The 20,965-nt window shown below is 38.1% G+C and overlaps 1 protein-coding gene across 3 annotated transcripts in view; it reads right to left on the minus strand.

Annotated features, from left to right (window-relative positions):
* The window catches only part of cmah (cytidine monophospho-N-acetylneuraminic acid hydroxylase), a 39,393-nt gene that overhangs the window by 15,935 nt on the left and 2,493 nt on the right, over positions 1-20,965 (minus strand). For 2 of the 3 annotated variants that reach the window (XM_082168414.1, XM_082168413.1), the window contains exons 2-9: positions 16,860-17,075; positions 15,094-15,185; positions 14,287-14,399; positions 5,987-6,177; positions 5,785-5,865; positions 4,094-4,160; positions 3,925-4,006; positions 3,544-3,681 (exon numbers count right to left, since the gene is read on the minus strand). In XM_082168414.1, the coding sequence (XP_082024540.1) occupies positions 3,544-3,681; positions 3,925-4,006; positions 4,094-4,160; positions 5,785-5,865; positions 5,987-6,177; positions 14,287-14,399; positions 15,094-15,185; positions 16,860-17,065 (970 nt within the window). In that variant the 5' untranslated portion in view covers positions 17,066-17,075. Of the gene's footprint in view, positions 1-3,543; positions 3,682-3,924; positions 4,007-4,093; positions 4,161-5,784; positions 5,866-5,986; positions 6,178-14,286; positions 14,400-15,093; positions 15,186-16,859; positions 17,076-20,965 lie in introns of those variants that run through there. The other variant, XM_082168415.1, reaches the window with a different exon arrangement.

Raw genomic sequence — 20,965 nt, forward strand, 5'->3', positions numbered from 1 at the left:
CTAAATCTTGGATAGCAGCCAAAATGTCCGCATGGCCATTCTCTTCGCTGTCACCATTACCATTACTGTGCTCGCGCTGCTTCTTCTTTGTGACAGGTTTCTTAGAGATATGAGGTGAGGTGGAAAGAATGTCACCTGTGTCACCTGGGTTAACGTCAAGTTTATTCGATACATCTTCTTTACCTGAGTCTTCCATAGAAACTTCTGTGGTACTGACGTTAGAGTTGTCTTCCATTGTTTTCACCCTCTGGCGTGCGTTCCTGTGTTGACAAAACTTTAGCTTAGCTTACCGCCAGTTGTGACTTTTCCCTTTTGCCGGTTATTTTTTATATTTTTTTTATGTAGGCTATATGGTGAGCATATTTTCACAACACTGCTGCCCTGTAGCACCAAAAATGCTTTCACCTTACTTTCAAGCCATCATTACACCAGTTTCAAGTCAAAGTAATTAGGTTGTGTTGTCAAAAACCTCCACTTTTCTGACAGAAGAGTTCAAAACAGCCTCCTCAGACCAGCACCATCTTGGCCCCCTTCCATGCTCATTTCCCCCCCTCTCAAATCAAGCCGTTCGACCTAGTGACGTCACATGGTCGGACGCCCCTCCCACGATTGTTGATTGACAGGAGCGTTTCAACACAGACCCGTCCCCGCTCGGGAGTGAGCTGCCTGTCTGTCATCATACTCTGCGCGTCATTGTTGATACTGGCACTGTCTATGAGCAGAATGGCGTCTAAGCGATTGTGGTGTTCTGTTCTTGGGTGTAATAAGGAAAACAGCAGTCATTTTGACGAACCGCTGAAGACGCAGTGGCTGAGTTTGTTTTCGAAGGGAATATTCCCCACGATCAACGTCAATGCTCTCATGTTTGCACGAATCATTTCACACACCAGACTGCTTGAGGGTCAGTATAGCTGGTTTTTCTAAAGAAGGTGCTCCTGAAAAAAGGATTGGTACCAACTATTCGTGTTCGTGCTGCACCTCCAGAAAAAGAAGTGAGTGTAACATTTTATTAACCTTTTTCTTAATATTAATATTTGCAAATCGCTAGCACGCTTCACGATGAATGCGGCTGTTTACACTCAGGGTACATTACGGTATGTTTTCTTTGGACGACGTTCTCGATATAATTCATAATCCCACGTTTATAATGAACAACGCGTTATGGTTATTGTGTTACAAACGGTGTACGCAGAGAACAGAGGGGCGGGGTGAGCAAAGCTCATTATCATTTAAAGACACATGCACTGAAACGGCGTGCTGAAAACAGAGCTGTTTTTGACCAGGTAAAATTAGTGTTTTCTTACAATACTAATGAGAATTTTTAATTAAAGTATATTACAAACTTTTAATTTAGACCCTAAAGAATCATATTAGCTTGTACAAAAATGACATTATATGACCCCTTTAAGCATTGTTTCTCATCTGGAATTTATGTTTGTTTGTACACCTGACGTAAGCAAAACACACACAGTAAGACAAATGGTTAAGAACCTTTAACTCTTTAGGTATGGAAGATAATTTAGCCAAGGGGGGTTAGAGAGGGGTCATTCTATTCTAAATCAGCTAGATGTGGCCATGCTGGGTGAGTGGAAGACTACAGAGGAAAGACCTGGAAGAAGGAGTATAAGAAGGGAATTTCCTGGGCTGGGTGTCAGGTCTTGCTCACGTCACGGGGTAGCTGCTGTGATTTTGTGACTAAGCCTCATGGAAGAGAATAAATATCTTTTAAAATACAATTTGATTCTTGGTGTCTCTTATGCAGTGATGATGATTGTTTAATTACTGTTTTTTACCACAACAAGGCCGATTCTCCTCTACTTTTATTTGCTTCCCCTTGGATCCATCTTAAAGAAGCATAACGTCAGTTTCCATTTTTATGCAGATGATTCACAGATTTATTTGCCTATAAAAAGTAAAGGTGATAATTCCTTAAAAAGACTATGTGGTAGATTTTTCCCCAGACCTTACTACGTCCTATAATGTTTATACTCTAGCGCGTCTACACATCGACGTCAGTTGGGTGCTAATACTTGTTCCCCTAACTAGCTGTCTTGCTGCGCAGCAATGATCGACAAACAGACTTCGGCAAATGTCCTTTAAATGCTTTAATCACGGCTGGGGGATCTCAGAGCAGTTCTCCAGAGCATCTCCCAAGAAGAAGCAAGGCCAGAGGATCTCAGACAAATTCCATTGAGAATCCCACCAGCTAACACGAATACAACAGTTTTTATAGAATAGGGAGGTATGGCAAAATGATATGAATTTGATTGGTTCTTCATACGTCCAAGTGATCTGAGAGTGCGGGCGGGTATAGATATATACAATAGAAGTCGCCTTGGCTACGGCAGTTCATTGGAACGAAACCATAGCCAATGCGACATCTAGTGTATATATCTATACCCGCCCGCGCTCTCAGATCACTTGGACGTGGCTGTGTACAAGAGGTAAAAACGATATAAATACTGTTCGTTTTCTCACACAAACCGCTCGTTTCGTGTCTTAGGCCATCAATGTGTACTTACGATGGGGAATTGTTTTAATTTGGACTCTGTGCATGCTCTTTGAGACAGTGACCATCGACCTGCATTATATGACTGACAGACAAGAACGGTTTGACCTAAAAATATCAAAATTGAAACTACTGCGGAAAAAAAGACACCTACATCTTGGATGCCCTTGAGGTAAGCTAAAACATACCAAAATTTAATTTCAAAGTGAACTATCCCTTTAAGATTCTGTTGTTTGTTTTTAAATCTCTTTATGGTCAAGCCCCAGATATATATCTCTAAACTACTGAAGCTGCACGCTCCTCTGAGGTCATTTAAGGTCTGCTGACCAGTTACTCTTTTTTTTTTTTTTTTTTTTTGCGGCTCAAAAATAGCGGAGATCGAGCATTTTCAGTCGTGGCCCTAAGGCTATGGAATGATTTGCCTTTGCATGTCAGCCTTCACATTTTTAAATCACGACTTAAAAGTAATTTTTATTCATTGGCCTTTAAACCTGCTTGAGAGTTGTATTTCTGCATTTTTATTTTCTAGTTTGTCCCTTGTTTTAAAATGTTTTTTTTTTTTTTTACTCATGAGTTTATAATCTGTCCGAAATCATGTCAATGTCCAGCACTTTGGTCAACCTTGGTTGTTTTAAATGTGCTTTACAAATAAAGTTGGATTGGATTGGATTGGAAAGTCATCGCGTCACTGCAGCTGCCGTTAGAAAGCTCCAGCTGCTATAAAAACGGTCAGTGTTTTGAGAAGCGTGCTTATGATTGCACATGTGCATTGGCTGGTCTAGTGGAGACCAGCCACTCCACTTAAAATATGCAGTTTCTTGTCATGATTTGAGCGTTTAGAAACAAAATGGCATGAGACAGATTTTGTCAGATTAAATTGGTGATTTCAAATATAAAATCTATTCGTAATTTGGAAAAGTTAATGTTTCCCCAAAGAGAGATAGGAGCTGTACTTGCATGACTGAAATAGCGTTTCAAAGATGGCCGACCGAGTGAAATGACTCGCCTTGAAGGGACTTTGGTGTGCAACTCACCAGTGTACTTGCCGCCGTGGAAGGTCATGGGGAAACCGGAGGCGCCGCCAGCGAAGTCGCTCATCATCACGTCAACACCGTGAGGAAGACGTCCATTGTTTGGTCTGGTGCAGTCCACCGTATTCAGGATCATGTGACCTTGGAAGGTGTTTTTTTTTTTTTTTAGAGTTTATCCAACCTATTAGCAATGTTGTGCATTTCCGAGGGGCTTTATTTTTCGATAATTAGTAACATATAAGCTCTTAGTCCTTCCTCAAACAGAGGAAGAACATAAAGGTCAAGTCATCTTTATTCATATAGTGCTTTATACAATAACAATTGTTTCAAAGCAGCTTTACAGGGATAAACAGGAAAAATCAGTCTGAATGAGCAGCAAAATACCTTTATACTCCACGATCAAGCAGGTGTCCATCTCAGGATGAACTCCGTCCATCAGAATCATAAATCTCAGGTGATCATCGACCTTTCAAATGATTCAAAAGCCGAGATCAGAAAAAGTAGAACACGTGAAAAAGAGCAAAAGGGAAAAAAAGCCCACCGTATCACTTACATTCTGCCATACACCGAATGGCACCACGTTAATGTTTGTTAAATTCACTCCACTTTTCTCCAGATACCTGCATCAAAACACAAACAAGCTGTTTATCCTCAAGTCAGATGGTCTCCGGATCAGCAGGGTTTCCCAAAACGGAGTTGATTAAAAACTAAGGTCACACTTTAATTTAGGGTCCAATTCTCACTATTAACTAACTATTAACTACGACTTTTGCCTCAATAAACGCCTAATTACTGCTTAGTAATAGTTCGGTATAGTTGTTAAATTTAGGTATTGGGTGGATTAAGGGATGTAGAATATGGTCATTCAGAATAAGGCATTAGTATGTGCTTTATAAGTACTAATAAACAGCCAATATAATATGCACGCTAATAAGCAACTAGTTCATAGTGAGAATTGGACCCTAATCTAAAGTGTTACCAAAATGAATAGTTAAATCATAAAAATGTCACATTGAAAACATCTGAACTGTCACGTTTGAACAGACGTTAAAAGCACTATCGGTTCTTAAAGGGATAGTGCTTTGTTTGTGCAAAAAAAAAACTATTTACCACTTTATTTACAAAATATGAATTTCCAACGCGGGTTCATGAGAGCACCACGATGTATGCATGTTGTGTTGACGTGAGGGCGGACGTTGAACATTAATATATTGTAAATAAAGTGGTAAATTATGTTTTTTACGCAAACAAAGCACTCGCGTCGCTTCATAAAATTGAGGTTAAACCACTGGAGTCATATGAATTACTTGAATTATGTCTTTTTTAATTATTATCTTTCTGGGGCTTGAAACTGGTAGTTGCATAGCTGTCAATGGAGGGACAGAAAGCTCTCAGATTTCATCAAAAAGATCTTCATTTGTGTTTCGAAGATGAACGAAAGTCTTGAGGGTGAGTAATTAATGACAGAATTTTCATTTTTGGGTGAACTATCCCATTAAATGGTTGTAATTCATCAATGCTTTGGTCTCTTTCTAAAGTAGAAACTCAGCAGATTACGGTAGTACTTCAAAAAATACAAGTGTAAAAAGTTATAGAAGTAATATATTTTGTCTTATTTATTATAATGAGTTAAATCATTTATTTTTGTTACAGGTGAGTGGCTGCAATGAAGCACAGGACTACAATAATTTTTAATTACAAATCTTCAGGAAAAACAGAGGAGACAGGAAAAGCAGCCACAGACAATAAACAAACGAGACCGGACAAAGAGCTGAATGAACCGAAGGCTTAAAAGCACAGACTAAGAAATCAACAGAAAGCAGAACAGGTGCGTAAATTAGGGAACTATGGAAACTAATAAGCACAGGGAACGCAGAACCAAAACACAAAGAAACTAGTAGAAGTATGCAAATGTGCTGTTAAATTATAGAAATAGTAACTTAAAATGTCAGATGCTACTTCAAGAAAATATTTTAGTTCAAAGGAGTTTAGCTGATGAAAATTTATGTTTGTCATTTTTATGCTTCAAAAGTATTGGCTGCAATTAAAATGACTCTTAAAAATAAAGATTCGAAAAGGGGTCTTTTCCCATAAAAGAACCTTTCAGTGAATAGTTCTTAAAATCACCATTTTCCACCATTAAAGAACTTTTTGTGGAATGGAAAGATTCCATTGATGTTAAAGATTCTTCTTGGAACCATCAAAAGTTTATTTTTAAAAGTGTATGAAGTCGTTCAGTCTCACCAGAACACCGGCCGTGAAGTGTTTCCGACATAAATGGGAATATCTGGACGCTTTTTGGAAAGACGTCGCAAAGTTGGGTAGCTGTTAGAAAAAAGATGCAAAGTTAGATTTTAAATGTTTGTTTTTTTGCATAATATAATATAATTTAATATAAGGAATATAATATATGCAGTTGAAGTGTTGTGGTGGATCAGACTGTAACCTCAGGTGATCTGAATGCATGTGGCTGATGTAAATGAGGTCTGCCTGACTGAGTCTGTCCATGGCATCAGACGGAGGTTCATGAACGAGCCACCAGCCTCTCGCAAACGCTGGTCCAGTGAGCCACGGGTCAAACATCATCGTCTTGTTGCCCGCTTTAAGCTCCATACACGCGTGTGTGATGTACGTCAGCTGAAACAAACACACACAGAGAGTATTTATGGATTGAATGTGTTACATGTCAACAATGTAAAACATGTTAGCATCATGCTAATTCATGTTAGCAATATATTAAAACATGTTACCAAAATGCTAAATAATGCTGAACACATGCTAACAACATGATAAAACTTGCTAGCATTGTGATAAAACAGTTTGCCACTGCGAACTTCACTTTCGGTTTAAAATAGCTGTTTTCTATGGTAATATATTGTAAAATGTAATTTATAGCATCATTACTGCAGTCTTCAGTGTCACATGATCCTTCAGAAATCATTCTAATATGATTATTTGCTGCTCAAGAAACATATCTGATTAGTATCAATGTTGAAAACAGTAGTGCTCCTTCATATTTTTGTGGAAATCATGACTTTTTTTTTTTTTCAGGATTCCTGATGGTAAGGTAAAAAAGAAAAAGAAAAAAAGTGTTTATAGAAATTTTTGTAACATTATAAAAGTCTTTATACTGACACTTTACTGGCGCCCTAGCTGAATAACAGTATATTAATTTCTTTCAAAACCCCCAAATTGTGAATGCTATCAGCATGAGTATCAGCTGCATAGTATGATTTACTCTACTTTTTTCCTTTGGCATTTATTTACTCTTCGTTATTTTGTTATATGAGAATACTGCAGGTCTAGCACACGGTCACACGCAGGTTGAAGCAGGGAAGGATGCAGGATCTAATTTGCAGTAGTGATGGATGGGTCATTCATGAACGGATGACAGTGTGACAAATGAACGAAAGACTCGGAAGGTAAAGTAATTATTTATATTCCCTGTAAATTATTTTTAACTGCATTATAATGATTTTATAATTCAGAACATGATCACGAATGCGTTGGTGGATGTGTTCGGGGAATTTGGCTGTTAAAAAAAGTACAACATTTAAAGCCACTTGACTTGAATGAACGAAATGACTCGAAAAATGATTCGTTCATCTTGATGAACGAGATCGAACAAACAAGAGAGTCAGTAAAATGATCCGAAATTCCCAGCGTGTGAAAAGTGTCAATCGTGTGAGTCTCAGGGTGAATGCATGAGAGTTGGCAGCTCTGCATGTTAATTAAACCTGTTTATTATGAGGTGCCCCTAGGGACATTATTCAGAATTACCATGCATATACATGTACTTTTCCTCTCACATACACATATGAAACCAAATTCATTCACATAATATAATGAAATGCTCACACACATACAAGTGAAATGCTTTTACAAACACAACTGAAACGCTCTCATGCATACAACTGAAAATATTACGCTCACACACACAACTGAAACGCTCTCATACATACAACTGAAAATATTACGCTCACACACACAACTGAAACGCTCTCATGCATACAACTGAAAATATTACGCTCACACACACAACTGAAACACTCACACACACACAACTGAAATGCTCACACACATACAAGTGAAATGCTTTTACAAACACAAGTGAAACGCTCTCATACATACAGCTGAAAATATTACGCTCACACACACAACTGAAATGCTCTCACACACACAACTGAAATGCTCTCACACACACAACTGAAACACTCTCATACACACAACTGAAATGCTCACACACATACAAGTGAAATGCTTTCACAAACACAACTGAAACACTCTCACACACACAACTGAAATGCTCACACACATACAAGTGAAATGCTTTCACAAACACAACTGAAACACTCTCACACACACAACTGAAATGCTCACACACATACAAGTGAAATGCTTTCACAAACACAACTGAAATGCTCTCACACACACAACTGAAATGCTCTCACACACACAACTGAAATGCTCACACACATACAAGTGAAATGCTTTCACAAACACAACTGAAATGCTCTCACACACACAACTGAAATGCTCACACACATACAAGTGAAATGCTTTCACAAACACAACTGAAATGCTTTCACAAACACAACTGAAACGCTCTCACACGCACAACTGAAACGCTCACACACACACAACTGAAATGCTCTCACTCACACAACTGAAAAGCATTTCAGTTGTGTGTGTGTGAGAGCATTTCAGTTGTGTGTGTGAGAGCGTTTCACTTGTAGGTGTGTGAGCATTTCAGTGGTGTGTGTGAGAGCATTTCAGTTGAAACGAAAGGTGGTTAAAGTCTCCAGTCCAGTTGGTGGCAGTAGTGCACCTCAAGACGAAGAACTAGAAGCTGACTGTTGAAAGAAAGCATAGTAAACTAGCGCAAGTTGGCCATAAATTCACAGATGCGAACTTCCCGCGGGTCAATAACTCGTGAGCTAAATGTTGTTAATACACAAATAACACCTCGTTTTAATCGTAGTAATGTGACGTGAAGAGTAAAGGCGGCAGAGAGGCAGATCCGAAGGGACCGTCTGCAAAGTGCAAAACCCGAAAAGCGTTACTACGAAAACAGTCAATAATTTCTCTGTTACACACTATAGTGTCATCAAATTCAGTTCACACATCACTGATGCCCTGATGATTATACTACAACATTTATTTTGAATAAATATATTTTTGAATATTTTTTATGATTATTATTTATGAAAAATATTCAATAACTTCACTGTTATTCACTGTATTGTTGCCAAATTCAGTTCGCACATCACTGCTGTCCTGATGGTTATACTACACTTATTTTTGAAAAAATTTTTTTTAATTGTATACAGTGAAGTTTTGAATTAGAGTGAAGTTACAAACATTTACAATTGTATATACAATTTAAAATAAATATATTTTCCCCAAAATAAGTGTTGTAGTATAACCATCAGGGCATCAGTGATGTATAACCTGAATTTGGCAACAATACAGTGAATTACAGTGGTTACTGAATATTTTTCATAATAAAAATCATCAAATAGAAACTTTTTTTTTTTTCAAAATAAGTTGTAGTATAACCATCAGGGCATCAGTGATGTGCGAACTGAATTTGGCAACAATACAGTGAATTACAGTGGTTACTGAATATTTTTCATAATAAAAATCATCAAATAGAAACTTTTTTTTTTTTCAAAATAAATTGTAGTATAACCATCAGGACAGCAGTGATGTGCGAACTGAATTTGGCAACAATACAGTGAATTACAGTGCAGTTATTGAATATTTTTCATAATAAAAATGATCAAAAAGAAACTTTTTTTTTTTTTTAAATAAATTGTAGTATAACCATCAGGACAGCAGTGATGTGCGAACTGAATTTGGCAACAATACAGTGAATTACAGTGAAGTTATTGAATATTTTTCATAATAAAAATCATCAAAAATATATATATTTTTTTCAAAATAAGTTGTAGTATAACCATCAGGGCATCAGTGATGTGCGAACTGAATTTGGCAACAATACAGTGAATTACAGTGAAGTTATTGAATATTTTTCATAATAAAAATCATCAAAAAGAAACTTTTTTTTTTCAAAATAAATTGTAGTATAACCATCAGGACAGCAGTGATGTGTGAACTGAATTTGGCAACAATACAGTGAATTACAGTGCAGTTATTGAATATTTTTCATAAATAATAATCATAAAATATATTTATTCAAAATTAGTGTTGTAGTATAACCATCAGGACAGCAGTGATGTGCGAACTGAATTTGTCAACAATAAAGTGAATTACAGTGCAGTTATTGAATATTTTTCATAAATAATAATCATAAAATTATATTTATTCAAAATAAGTTTTGTAGTATAACCGGTCCCTTCGGATCTGCCTCTCTGCCGACCTGCGCATAGTGTTCAATGTGTTTTGTCCACTGCGAGGGAAAGCTCGTTTTGAGGAAAATTAGGTTGCAGCTGCTTGTCTACATTACTACGATTAAAACGAGGTGTTATTTGTGTATTAACAACATTTAGCTCACGAGTTATTGACCCGCGGGAAGTTCGAATCTGTGAATTTATGGCCAACTTGCGCTAGTTTACTATGCTTTCTTTCAACAGTCAGCTTCTAGTTCTTCGTCTTGAGGTGCACTACTGCCACCAACTGGACTGGAGACTTTAACCACCTTCCGTTTCAACTGAAATGCTCTCACACACACCACTGAAATGCTCTCACACACACCACTGAAATGCTCACACACCTACAAGTGAAACGCTCTCACACACACAACTGAAATGCTTGCATACAACATCATTCTGAAATGCTTTTCAGTTGTGTAAGTGAGAGCGTTTCAGTTGTGTTTGTAAAAGCATTTCACTTGTATGTGTGTGAGCATTTCAGTTGTGTGTGTGTGTGAGCGTTTCAGTTGTGTGTGTGAGAGCATTTCACTTGTGTGTGTGAGAGCATTTCAGTTGTGTGTGTGAGAGCATTTCACTTGTGTGTGAGAGAGCATTTCAGTTGTGTGTGTGAGAGCATTTCAGTTGTGTGTGTGAGAGCATTTCAGTTGTGTGTGTGAGCGTAATATTTTCAGCTGTATGTATGAGAGCGTTTCACTTGTGTTTGTAAAAGCATTTCACTTGTATGTGTGTGAGCATTTCAGTTGTGTGTGTGTGAGTGTTTCAGTTGTGTGTGTGTGAGCGTAATATTTTCAGTTGTATGTATGAGAGCATTTCAGTTGTGTGTGTGTGAGCGTAATATTTTCAGTTGTATGTATGAGAGCATTTCAGTTGTGTGTGTGTGAGCGTTTCAGTTGTGTGTGTGAGCGTAATATTTTCAGTTGTATGCATGAGAGCGTTTCAGTTGTGTTTGTAAAAGCATTTCACTTGTATGTGTGTGAGCATTTCATTATATTATGTGAATGAATTTGGTTGTCCCTATGGGCACCTCATACTTGTCAGCGGTGTCTTGTTAACTCCTGTTTGCCTGTGTATTTAAGCCAGTGTTTAGTTCTGTCCAGTAGTCTGTCGTCCGTTGCGTATCGTAGGTTGTTCTGTTATCCCTGAGTTTTTGAGTTTGTTTATCGCGAAGCAAAGAGGACACGGAGACCGACAGACTAGACAGAGCAGGTTACTTATGATATATATATTTAAAAAATCAGATTCTGTCAATTTTATTATGAAATTCAAACAATAAGTGAGTCATTCCACGAAACCGGTACGATTTGGACATTTTTGGATTTTTTACTTGTATGTATTACTTTTCTGAACACCCCACAACATTAATTACATATTTAACTTCCAGAAAAACATATTTTCCCACCTCAGACATCAAACCCCTATTATTATTGGTAATTATTTTGAGATATGGGCACTATTAGTCTTCAACCCCCGTTATGGACAGTATGGGAGCTCTCTAAATATGATTATAAAATATATTTGTAATGAAATCAACATTTTCCTATTAATCAGATGTCCCTCACACTAATTAAGTATTTGTATGTAAATTGTACATATCTTTTTTACACTTATGCTATACTAAAGCCTGAAATGGGCACTTTTTGTGACAGCAATCTCATCATTTTTGATCAAAGATGTGGCTTAACTTCAGAATTTGAACTAAAATCAATATTCTTATGATTGCTCTGAACATTTCAGACTAAGTTCAACAAACATTAAATTACTTATTCATAAACGTAATTAAAAAAAAAAATGTTTTATGTAGGTGTGACGGGGTTGAGACTAGGGTAACAGGGTTGAAGATGGTAATGGGGTTGAAGAGATTTCAAATTCACTGTAAGTTTTTCTATATGCACTGTATTTCATTATGTAACCAAGAAAAAAAACATATAAATTGCAATTGCAACTCAGTTTTACAGGAAAAACAACAAGAACTCACATTAGAACATTATAAACTGACTAAATAGGTCATCAAAATAAAACATATTACTTGTGTGCTTTTTTGATGTGTGTGTGTGTGTGTGTGTGTGTGTGTGTGTGTGTGTGTGTGTGTGTGTGTGTGTGTGTGTGTGTGTGTGTGTGTGTGTGCGCGCGCGAACATTGTGTGTTTTTATTGCATGTGCGCAAGCTTCGTGGCAAAAAAGTAACGGGGTTGTGATTTTTTTGCTCGAAAATGGCCACCGCTCTACATGTAGTGAATAACAGGAGAGCACATGGCATGCATGGTATTAAGAAATCATGTATATTGTTGAAATAACAAAGATCATTTTCACAAGTAATAGAATTCTATCTTTATTTGATGTAACAGGGTTGAGTCGTTGAGCTTGACAACCACAATATCACAATTCTAAATAAGTTGTAGCTATAAAAGAAGGCGGTAACTTGCCTGTGTCTACACATAATGTTGTTCAGAAGACTTCTATGATGTTATTTCCTGTTATTGGTGTCACATAAGGATCCGTTCATTAGTTTTATGGGGGAAGAATGATGAATAGCGTAACGGGGTTGAGGGATTAAAAGGGACTGAACTAAATAATGTAATTTTAATGAATAATCATGAATTTACTTGGAAAAAAAAACATTACCAGCAAAAAAGCACAGATAAATATTCAAGGGAATGGCAAAATGTATGGACTTTTTTCTAATTTTATTATTCATATCCCAAGTACACTTTCATAGAAGGCCATGAGGGACATGACAAAATAGGTGGTGTCAACTGCAAAAACAAGATCATTTCTAATATAAAGATAATATGTATTTTATTATTTTATTAACTTTATTAAAGGATACATTTCAGTTGATACAAAAAGCTTTTAAAAATATATGTAAATAAATGTAAATATGAGTGACAGATCCCTAGCGGCACGTGAACCGATCATCTCTACTAGCTAATTGTAAATAAACACGAACACTGTGGAAAGATACAGTACAACTTACCGAAATGTATATTCCTTATACATAATATCGATCAAGCAGTGTTTTTCATCCGCGGAAAGGGGTCAATAAAACAGCTGGAGAACTATTATGTCACATAACATTTACCTCAGGAAAGCCATTTAATGACCATAATATAGGCACGTTGGCTAGAAAAAAAGAGCTATAGAGAGTATTTAGCTAAATATGTGTACTATATTACATATTTATTATATTTTTTACTTATATCATTAAATAAAGTTGTCATTATAATAAAAAAAGCATTATATTTAATTTGAGGTATTTTTAACCTTAAATAATACTACCAGCTGATAGGGCTCTCTGTATGTTTACAGCATTAGGTGAGATTTCTTTTTTCTTGAGAAAAACGAACGCCTATCTTGTGTACCTAATATTTATCCAAATGAGTCAATATTAAATAAAATCACAAGAATTTAATTGAATTGAAATCGTGAAATTTGTGTCAAGCAATAATTTAAAAAAACATAGCTTACACATTGTAACATGTTGTCACTAAGCCTAATAAAATTCAGTTTAAGTTCTAAAATGTTTTGACAATCACAATACACTATGACAATACCCCCCCCCCCCCCCCATAATTCTCACTCCAAGATAAACTCAAAAGTTGGCAGCTATGAACATGCAGTTTCAATTAGCACAGACATTTAATAATCAAAATATTGCATAGTCTTCACTGTATAAATTAAGTATAAATGTATTCTTTTTGAAGCTAAAGAAAAGTTATGCAGTCAAGAGCAGTAAGTTATTTTCTCTCTTTTTTAAAAATTCACATTAATGACACAGAGCATCAGGTTTATTAGGCTGCTGTCACTTTAAGGCCAAACGCACGGATCCATTATACCAGGGTTTCTAAAACTCGGTCCTGGAGGGCCACTGTCCTGCACAGTTTAGCTCCAACCCTGATCAAACACGCCTAGCTGTGAGTTTGATCCGGAAGACATTGATTAGCTTGCTCAGGTGTGTTTGATCAGGGTTGGAGCTAAACTATGCAGGACAGTGGCCCGACCGAGTTTGAGAAACCCTGCATTATACTGATACAAATCCGAAATGTTTACTTTCACTTGAGACATAGCCGGCTGTGTTTACATGAATACTCCACACGATGGACATTTTGACATAATTGCATGTGTATTTGACCATTCAAGCGAAATAAGAGTGAACAAGTACTGAACTCACGATCGCATGGTGAGAGACGCTGCTTTCTGTGTGCACACTTACGCTGTGTGTCAGTCAGTGCGTTAGCGTATTGAGTTCTTTTATTTTTTGCAACCATAAAATAACATTGCTAGACTGATGCAGGGTTAGACTCGGGTAGACTGCATGTTCTGACCAGCGCTGATCATTAATGAGTGTGATTTACCGTGATCTCTCCGGCCTGTAGCTCTTGTGCTTCTCTCGGCTCTGCTGTCCAGGGGTCTGGAGGATTCAACTCAACCAGCTCTAAACTACCGTCAGTGTCTGACAGCACTGCCTCTACACACACACACACACACACACAAAAACAAATCCAATAAGATGATAACAGTTCCCGTTAACAGGAAACTTTCTCAGAAATTTGACTAACGTTCTGGCAAATTATTAACAAACATTCTTCCAGTAAGGCTGAAAGAACATTCAGTCAGAGTGATCTGGTTTTTCACAATGTACTTAACATGCTAGCACAAAAACCTTGATTACACATCGTTGATGGAAATGATTATAGTTTGTTGCTACTTGTTTCAGAACGTTCAGAGAACATTCAAAAGTGTCATTTCCATAATGTTTGCAAAATTATAAAATGGAATGTTTCTTTAATGTTTGCATAACCAAGAAAAAGAGAACTTTCAGAAATAATGTTTTTATTACTTAATGGAAACGCTAGAAAAATGTTCTTAGAACATTCGCTTCCGACAAATATACTAATAATATACATCTATGTATACTTTATATGTGTGTGTGTGTATTATACACACCTATCAGTATTATGTTTTTAAAAATGATTAGTGGGAATTAAAATTACATCAAATGTTTATAAACTTAAAAATAAAGGTTCCAAAAGGGGGTTTTCAAAGCGATGTCATTAAAGAACCATTCAGTGAACAAAATACCTTTTCCACTATAAAGAACCTTTTGTGGAATGGAAAGATTCCATTTCTCCAGTAGCAGTTTTAAATAACAATGATTTTACCGAGTTCATCTTGCATGAAGCTGTCTGGAGGGTTGACGTACTCCATGGTGGCCACGTTAAGTTTCCAGTAGTGTTTAGTGCAGCGCACTGTGCTGTTACACAAACACACAAGCACAGTCTAATGATTCCTTTTATATACTTCTACAGTATTGAATTGTAAATCTCAGTATTGAAGTGTTTGTGTCAGTGTTGGTTGCAGAAGAGATGAAACAGGATCTATAAGCGCAGCAGTCTTTATTTAGAAATCAACTCAAATCTTCACAAAAAAAGAATCACAGGAACAGAACAACCAACTTAAAGCTGCAGTCCGCAGTTTCTCCTCTTTGTCGCCATCTCTGTTCGAAATCTGCAATTGCAGTTATTCGCGGAATTATCAACTTTACGTGGGTTGTGCCTCGGCACGGCACAGCGCGGATGAATCCGATGTTTTGAGGAGAATATGCGGCTTTCAGTCGCCGCGCCGGTGTGGATACTAGCATTCGCAATCACAGATTCTACTTTTTGGAAGTATGACCAACATAAGAATTTTCACCGGAAAATGTCGTCTGAACAAGTAACATCCACTTTTGTTCTGACCAACTATGGGAAAAAAGCATTGCAGTAAATCGCGCTGATTAAATCTAACGATCGCTTATCACATCACGTCAAACCGTGCAAATTATGCTTTGTTCCCAAATTGTTAATGTTAACAACATCAGCATTGCGTGACTACATTTAATGCCCTTCAAATATTTGTCCTTGTTTCTGCATGGGCCGGATACAGTGTCTTTTTTTTCTCCAAAGTCCGTAGTCTTTCGCATTTTACAACGGGTGATTCTCCAGTTGTCACTGGTGATTGTCCTTTGAACCTTTCTGGATCCACCATCAAATTGATAAGTTTAATTATATCAAATGCTGTGAGAAAAGGCTATAAATCTCCACCTCCAACATCCTCACACTCATAGCCTACTAGCCGAGACTCTTTTTTATGTGTACAGATTTGACGTAATGACGCAAAGACATGCTCGAATTTCCCGCGGAAATCCACCAGTACCACTGGAATTAAAAACATTATTACAAGCTTACCGTTTTGAATCGAGCTACGGCAAGCAGAGAGTGTTGAACACTGGCTGGTTATGTACTTGATCAAAAAATTATTTTGGATAATTTTTAACCCCCAAAAAGCTACGGACTGCAGCTTTAACATGACGTAGAACTGACAATGAACTGAAAGAAACACAGGGTTTAAATAGACAGAAAACAAGAGTGGGCTAATTACACACCTGAACAGAACTGAACACAACAGTAACAGAAAGAAACAGGGAGAGAACGGAGGCGAACTGATCTAGAAGATTATCAAAGAAATTCAGACATGAACAGAAAAACAGGTAAAAAATAAACTCTCATGAATGCACAAACTCAACACGTGACAGTTTGTCTGCTAAATAATAACAATAATGCATTTTATATTACTTGCGTCTCTTGCGCTCACCAAGGCTGCATTTATTTGATTAAAAAAATAACAGTAAAATTGTGAATTATTCTTCAAATTTAAAGAATTGTTCTCTATTTTAGTATATTTTCAAATGTAATTTATTCCTGTGATGGCAAAGCCGAATTTTCAGCATTATTACTGCAGTCTTCAATGTCACATGATCCTTACATAAACAATTATTGCACAATTAAACAATTATTTCACACCAGTTCACACCAGTTCTTTCACACCAGTTCTTCTTCTTCTCATTATCTCTCATTATTTCTGTTTAAATGAGTTTAGGTTCACTCACCTGCCATCCATGTCCTCCATGTCTTTAATGAAGAGTCCACCCTGGTGTTTGCACTGGTTTCTACACGCTCGTAGTTTGTCTTTGACTTTGTAAATGATGTAACATTTGCCATCCTCTGGGTTTTTCTTGAAGTTAATTCCCTCTTTCAGTGTCTGGACGTCCTCAGCCTGCAGTCGCAGGACCGTATTTGAGACCTGAGATGTCATTGTGCTCCAGCTAGAAATGAGCGGTTCATCAGTTCATTGGCAGATCTTTTACAATAAGGTCTTAAGAAGTATTACAAGTTCAGATTCAGTTTCAAGCTCAGCAGAAGATTGTTGATCATAATGTATTGTTTGTTGACAAAATTTCCAGCTATTTAAACTCAAAAACTTATGTTCAGTTGCTGCCATAAATTAAGTTCTGTCAGGAACACTACCGTCAAATACGATTGACAATTGCAGCCCGTTCTCATCCCAAGGCGTCATATACTGACGCTTTTGACATTTCGTCTACATCGAACGCACATGGCACCCTTTAGCGTCAATATGAGACGCAGAGATATGGGCCAGAAGGCGCCTCCTAGCGGTCTAACCCTAACCCTACCCCAGACCTAAACCTACCCATAACCGAACAAAGCTCTGTGCGTGTCGCGTTGGACAATTAGCATACATTTTGGATTGGCGATATGGTTCCGTTCTGGGCGAGAACTCCCTGCGCGTCCATACAGCCTAGCATGGATAAGAGCAATAACCCCGCTTAGGGTAAACAGAACAGAACCAACATGAATGTTTGCAAATATATTTAATTCAAGATTTTAAAGTACAACATAATTCGAGAATTTATTCTGATTCAAGGGGAATCAGAATGCCCAATCCTGACTGGGCGAGAGGAGGAGCTGGGGAGGGAGGAGGGTAATTCGCTCCTGAGAAACCCGATAGCTGCTGATAACACTGAAGGAGCTTATTTATGTAGTGATAGGCGTCGTATTCATATAGGTATGAACACACATCATCAACTCATCCCTCCACACTGGCACCTTCCCTACAGCATTCAAGCAGGCTCGGGTTACTCCACTGCTCAAAAAACCAACGCTAAACACATCATTGGTAGAGAATTACAGACCTATCTCTCTCCTACCATTCATTGCGAAGACACTTGAAAGAGCTGTCTTCAACCAACTAACATCCTTCTTGTCTCTAAACAACCAGCTGGATGTCAACCAATCTGGCTTCAAGAAAGGACATTCAACTGAGACTGCATTACTGTCAGTCACAGAAGCCCTACGGATCGCAAAAGCTGCTTCCAAATCTTCAGTCCTCATTCTCCTGGATCTGTCTGCTGCCTTCGACACGGTGAATCATCAGATCCTTCTGTCCACCCTCTCATCACTGGGCATCACAGGAACTTCACTCCACTGGTTTGAGTCCTATCTCACAGGTAGGTCCTTCAAGGTCGCATGGAGAGGCGAGGTATCCAGAGCACATCAGCTGACCACAGGGGTTCCCCAGGGTTCAGTTCTTGGTCCCCTCCTCTTCTCCATCTACACCACATCACTGGGACACATCATACAGGCACACGGTTTTTCCTACCACTGCTATGCTGATGACACACAGCTCTTCCTCTCCTTTCAACCAGATGATCCCACAGTAGCTGCACGGGTCTCAAGCTGTCTGGCGGACATCTCCACATGGATGAAGGAACACCACCTGCAGCTCAACCTGGCAAAGACTGAGCTTCTCGTCCTCCCTGCCAATCCGTCTCTACAGCACGACTTCACCATCCAGCTAGAGTCATCATTAATCACCCCATCAAGATCGGTCAGAAATCTTGGAGTAACGTTTGATGACCAGCTGACCTTCACAGATCACATTTCAAAGACAGCTCGATCATGCAGGTTTGCACTGCACAACATCAGGAAGATCAGGCCTTTCCTAACTGAGCATGCAACACAACTTATCGTCCAGGCCCTGGTCATCTCTAGGCTTGACTACTGCAATGCCCTTCTGGCTGGACTCCCAGCATGTGCGACCAAACCCCTACAGATGATCCAGAATGCTGCAGCTCGTCTTGTCTTCAACGAGCCCAAGAGGGCCCACGTCACTCCTCTGTTCATCTCTCTGCACTGGCTACCTCTAGCTGCTCGCATCAAGTTCAAGGCACTGACGCTTGCTTACAGAACTATCACAGGCTCAGCTCCCTCCTACTTTCACTCACTCCTACGAGTCTACATCCCTACCAGACACCTACGATCGGTCAACGAGCGACGTCTCGTGGTTCCATCACAGAAAGCCACAAAATCACTTTCCAGAACATTCTCATTTACAGTTCCATGCTGGTGGAACGCTCTCCCCACCCTCATCCGGAATGCAGAATCCCTGACAACATTCAAAAAACAGCTGAAAACCAATCTCTTCCGTGAGCACTTAACCTTATAAAAAAAATAAAAAATTTTTTTAAAAAAAATCCTTTCCCTTTGAAACATCACTTATCAGGCTTATGCTACTCTGAATAATACCTGAACTTCGTATTTTGAGCACTTCCTGCGTTGTTGTTGCTTTTGCCTCTTTATGATGACTCGCTGAACTTAGTCCTAATTTGTAAGTCGCTTTGGATAAGGGCGTCTGCTAAATGACTAAATGTAAATGTAAATGTAGGTAAGGGTTTCTCAAACTCGGTCCTGGAGGGCCACTATCCTGCACAGTTTAGCGCAAACACACCTGAGCAAGCTAATCAATGTCTTCAGGATCACTAGAAACTCACAGCTAGGTGTGTTTGATCAGGGTTGGAGCTAAACTGTGCAGGACAGTGGCCCTCCAGGACCGAGTTTGAGAAACCCTGCTATAGGTAGATGTGGATCAGCTGAGAGTCAGCTGATGCGAGCTTGACTAACATGACCTGCCAGAACTAACGCTACGTTTAAGTATAATCAACTAGACTTTCTTGTTCTGTTCCTGAATAGGCCTGTTCAATTTAAAGTATTTGTTGTGGAGTGAGGGGAACTAAAATAGCTATGTTTCTCTGTTTTTATAACTTTTCTAAACATTTCGCGTTATTTACCGGTATAAGGCAAGGCAAGGCAAGTTTATTTATATAGCACATTTCATACACAATGGCAATTCAAAGTGCTTTACATAGAAGAAATTAAAATAATGAAAAGAAATAAGAATAATTAAAACAGTTTAGAAAAATAAAATAAAATACAGTACTTTTAAAAAATAAAAAAAGAATATTATTATAGATCTTTCCTTCAAAGGATTCCCTTAAGACTTAAATCTTTCAACCTTCTTTTAACCTTCAATCTTCTTACGACTTCCATCTATCAACTTTCCTTTAACTTTCTTTTCTCCCTCATTTACTCACACGTTCTTTTCACTTTCTTTAGCACTTTAGCACTGCGTTCACATTCTTTCTCAGACGAAAACTTTAATATCGTCATTTAAATACTGTTCTACTTTCAAACCCACATTAATACACGGCACTTTCACATTATCACCTTCTGAGTGGGCATTTACAGTTACGGGCTAAATGCCCTGCTGACATAGGAGAAATTAAAATAATTAAAAGAAATAAGAATAATTAAAACAGTTTAGAAAAATAGAGTAAAATACAGTACAGTACAAACAGTCGGACGAACAGCGGCACAGTGCTCATTCAGTAAATGCACAGCTAAACAGAAGTGTTTTGAGTCTGGATTTGAATGTGACCACTGTAGGAGCACATCTGATCTCTCCTGGAAGCTGGTTCCAGCTGCGGCTGGCATAATAGCTAAAAGCAGACTCGCCATGTTTAGAGTGAACCTTTGGTATTTCTAGCTGATATGATCCTAATGATCTGAGTGATCTGTTGGGTTTATATTCAGTAATGTATTGAGGTCCTAGGCCATTGAATGATTTATATACCAGTAATAATACTTTAAAATCAATCCTAAATCTAACTGGGAGCCAGTGTAAAGACCTGAGGACTGGTGTGATATGTTCATATTTTCTGGTTCTGCTCAGAATCCTAGCGGCAGCGTTCTGTATGAGCTGCAACTGTCTTATGGTCTTTTTGGGAAGGCCAGTGAGGAGTCCATTACAATAATCCACCCTGCTGGTGATATAAGCCTATTTCTGAAAGAAATATTG

This window comes from Leuciscus leuciscus (assembly GCF_965113295.1).
Source record: "Leuciscus leuciscus genome assembly, chromosome: 4".
Lineage (NCBI taxonomy): Eukaryota > Metazoa > Chordata > Actinopteri > Cypriniformes > Leuciscidae > Leuciscus > Leuciscus leuciscus.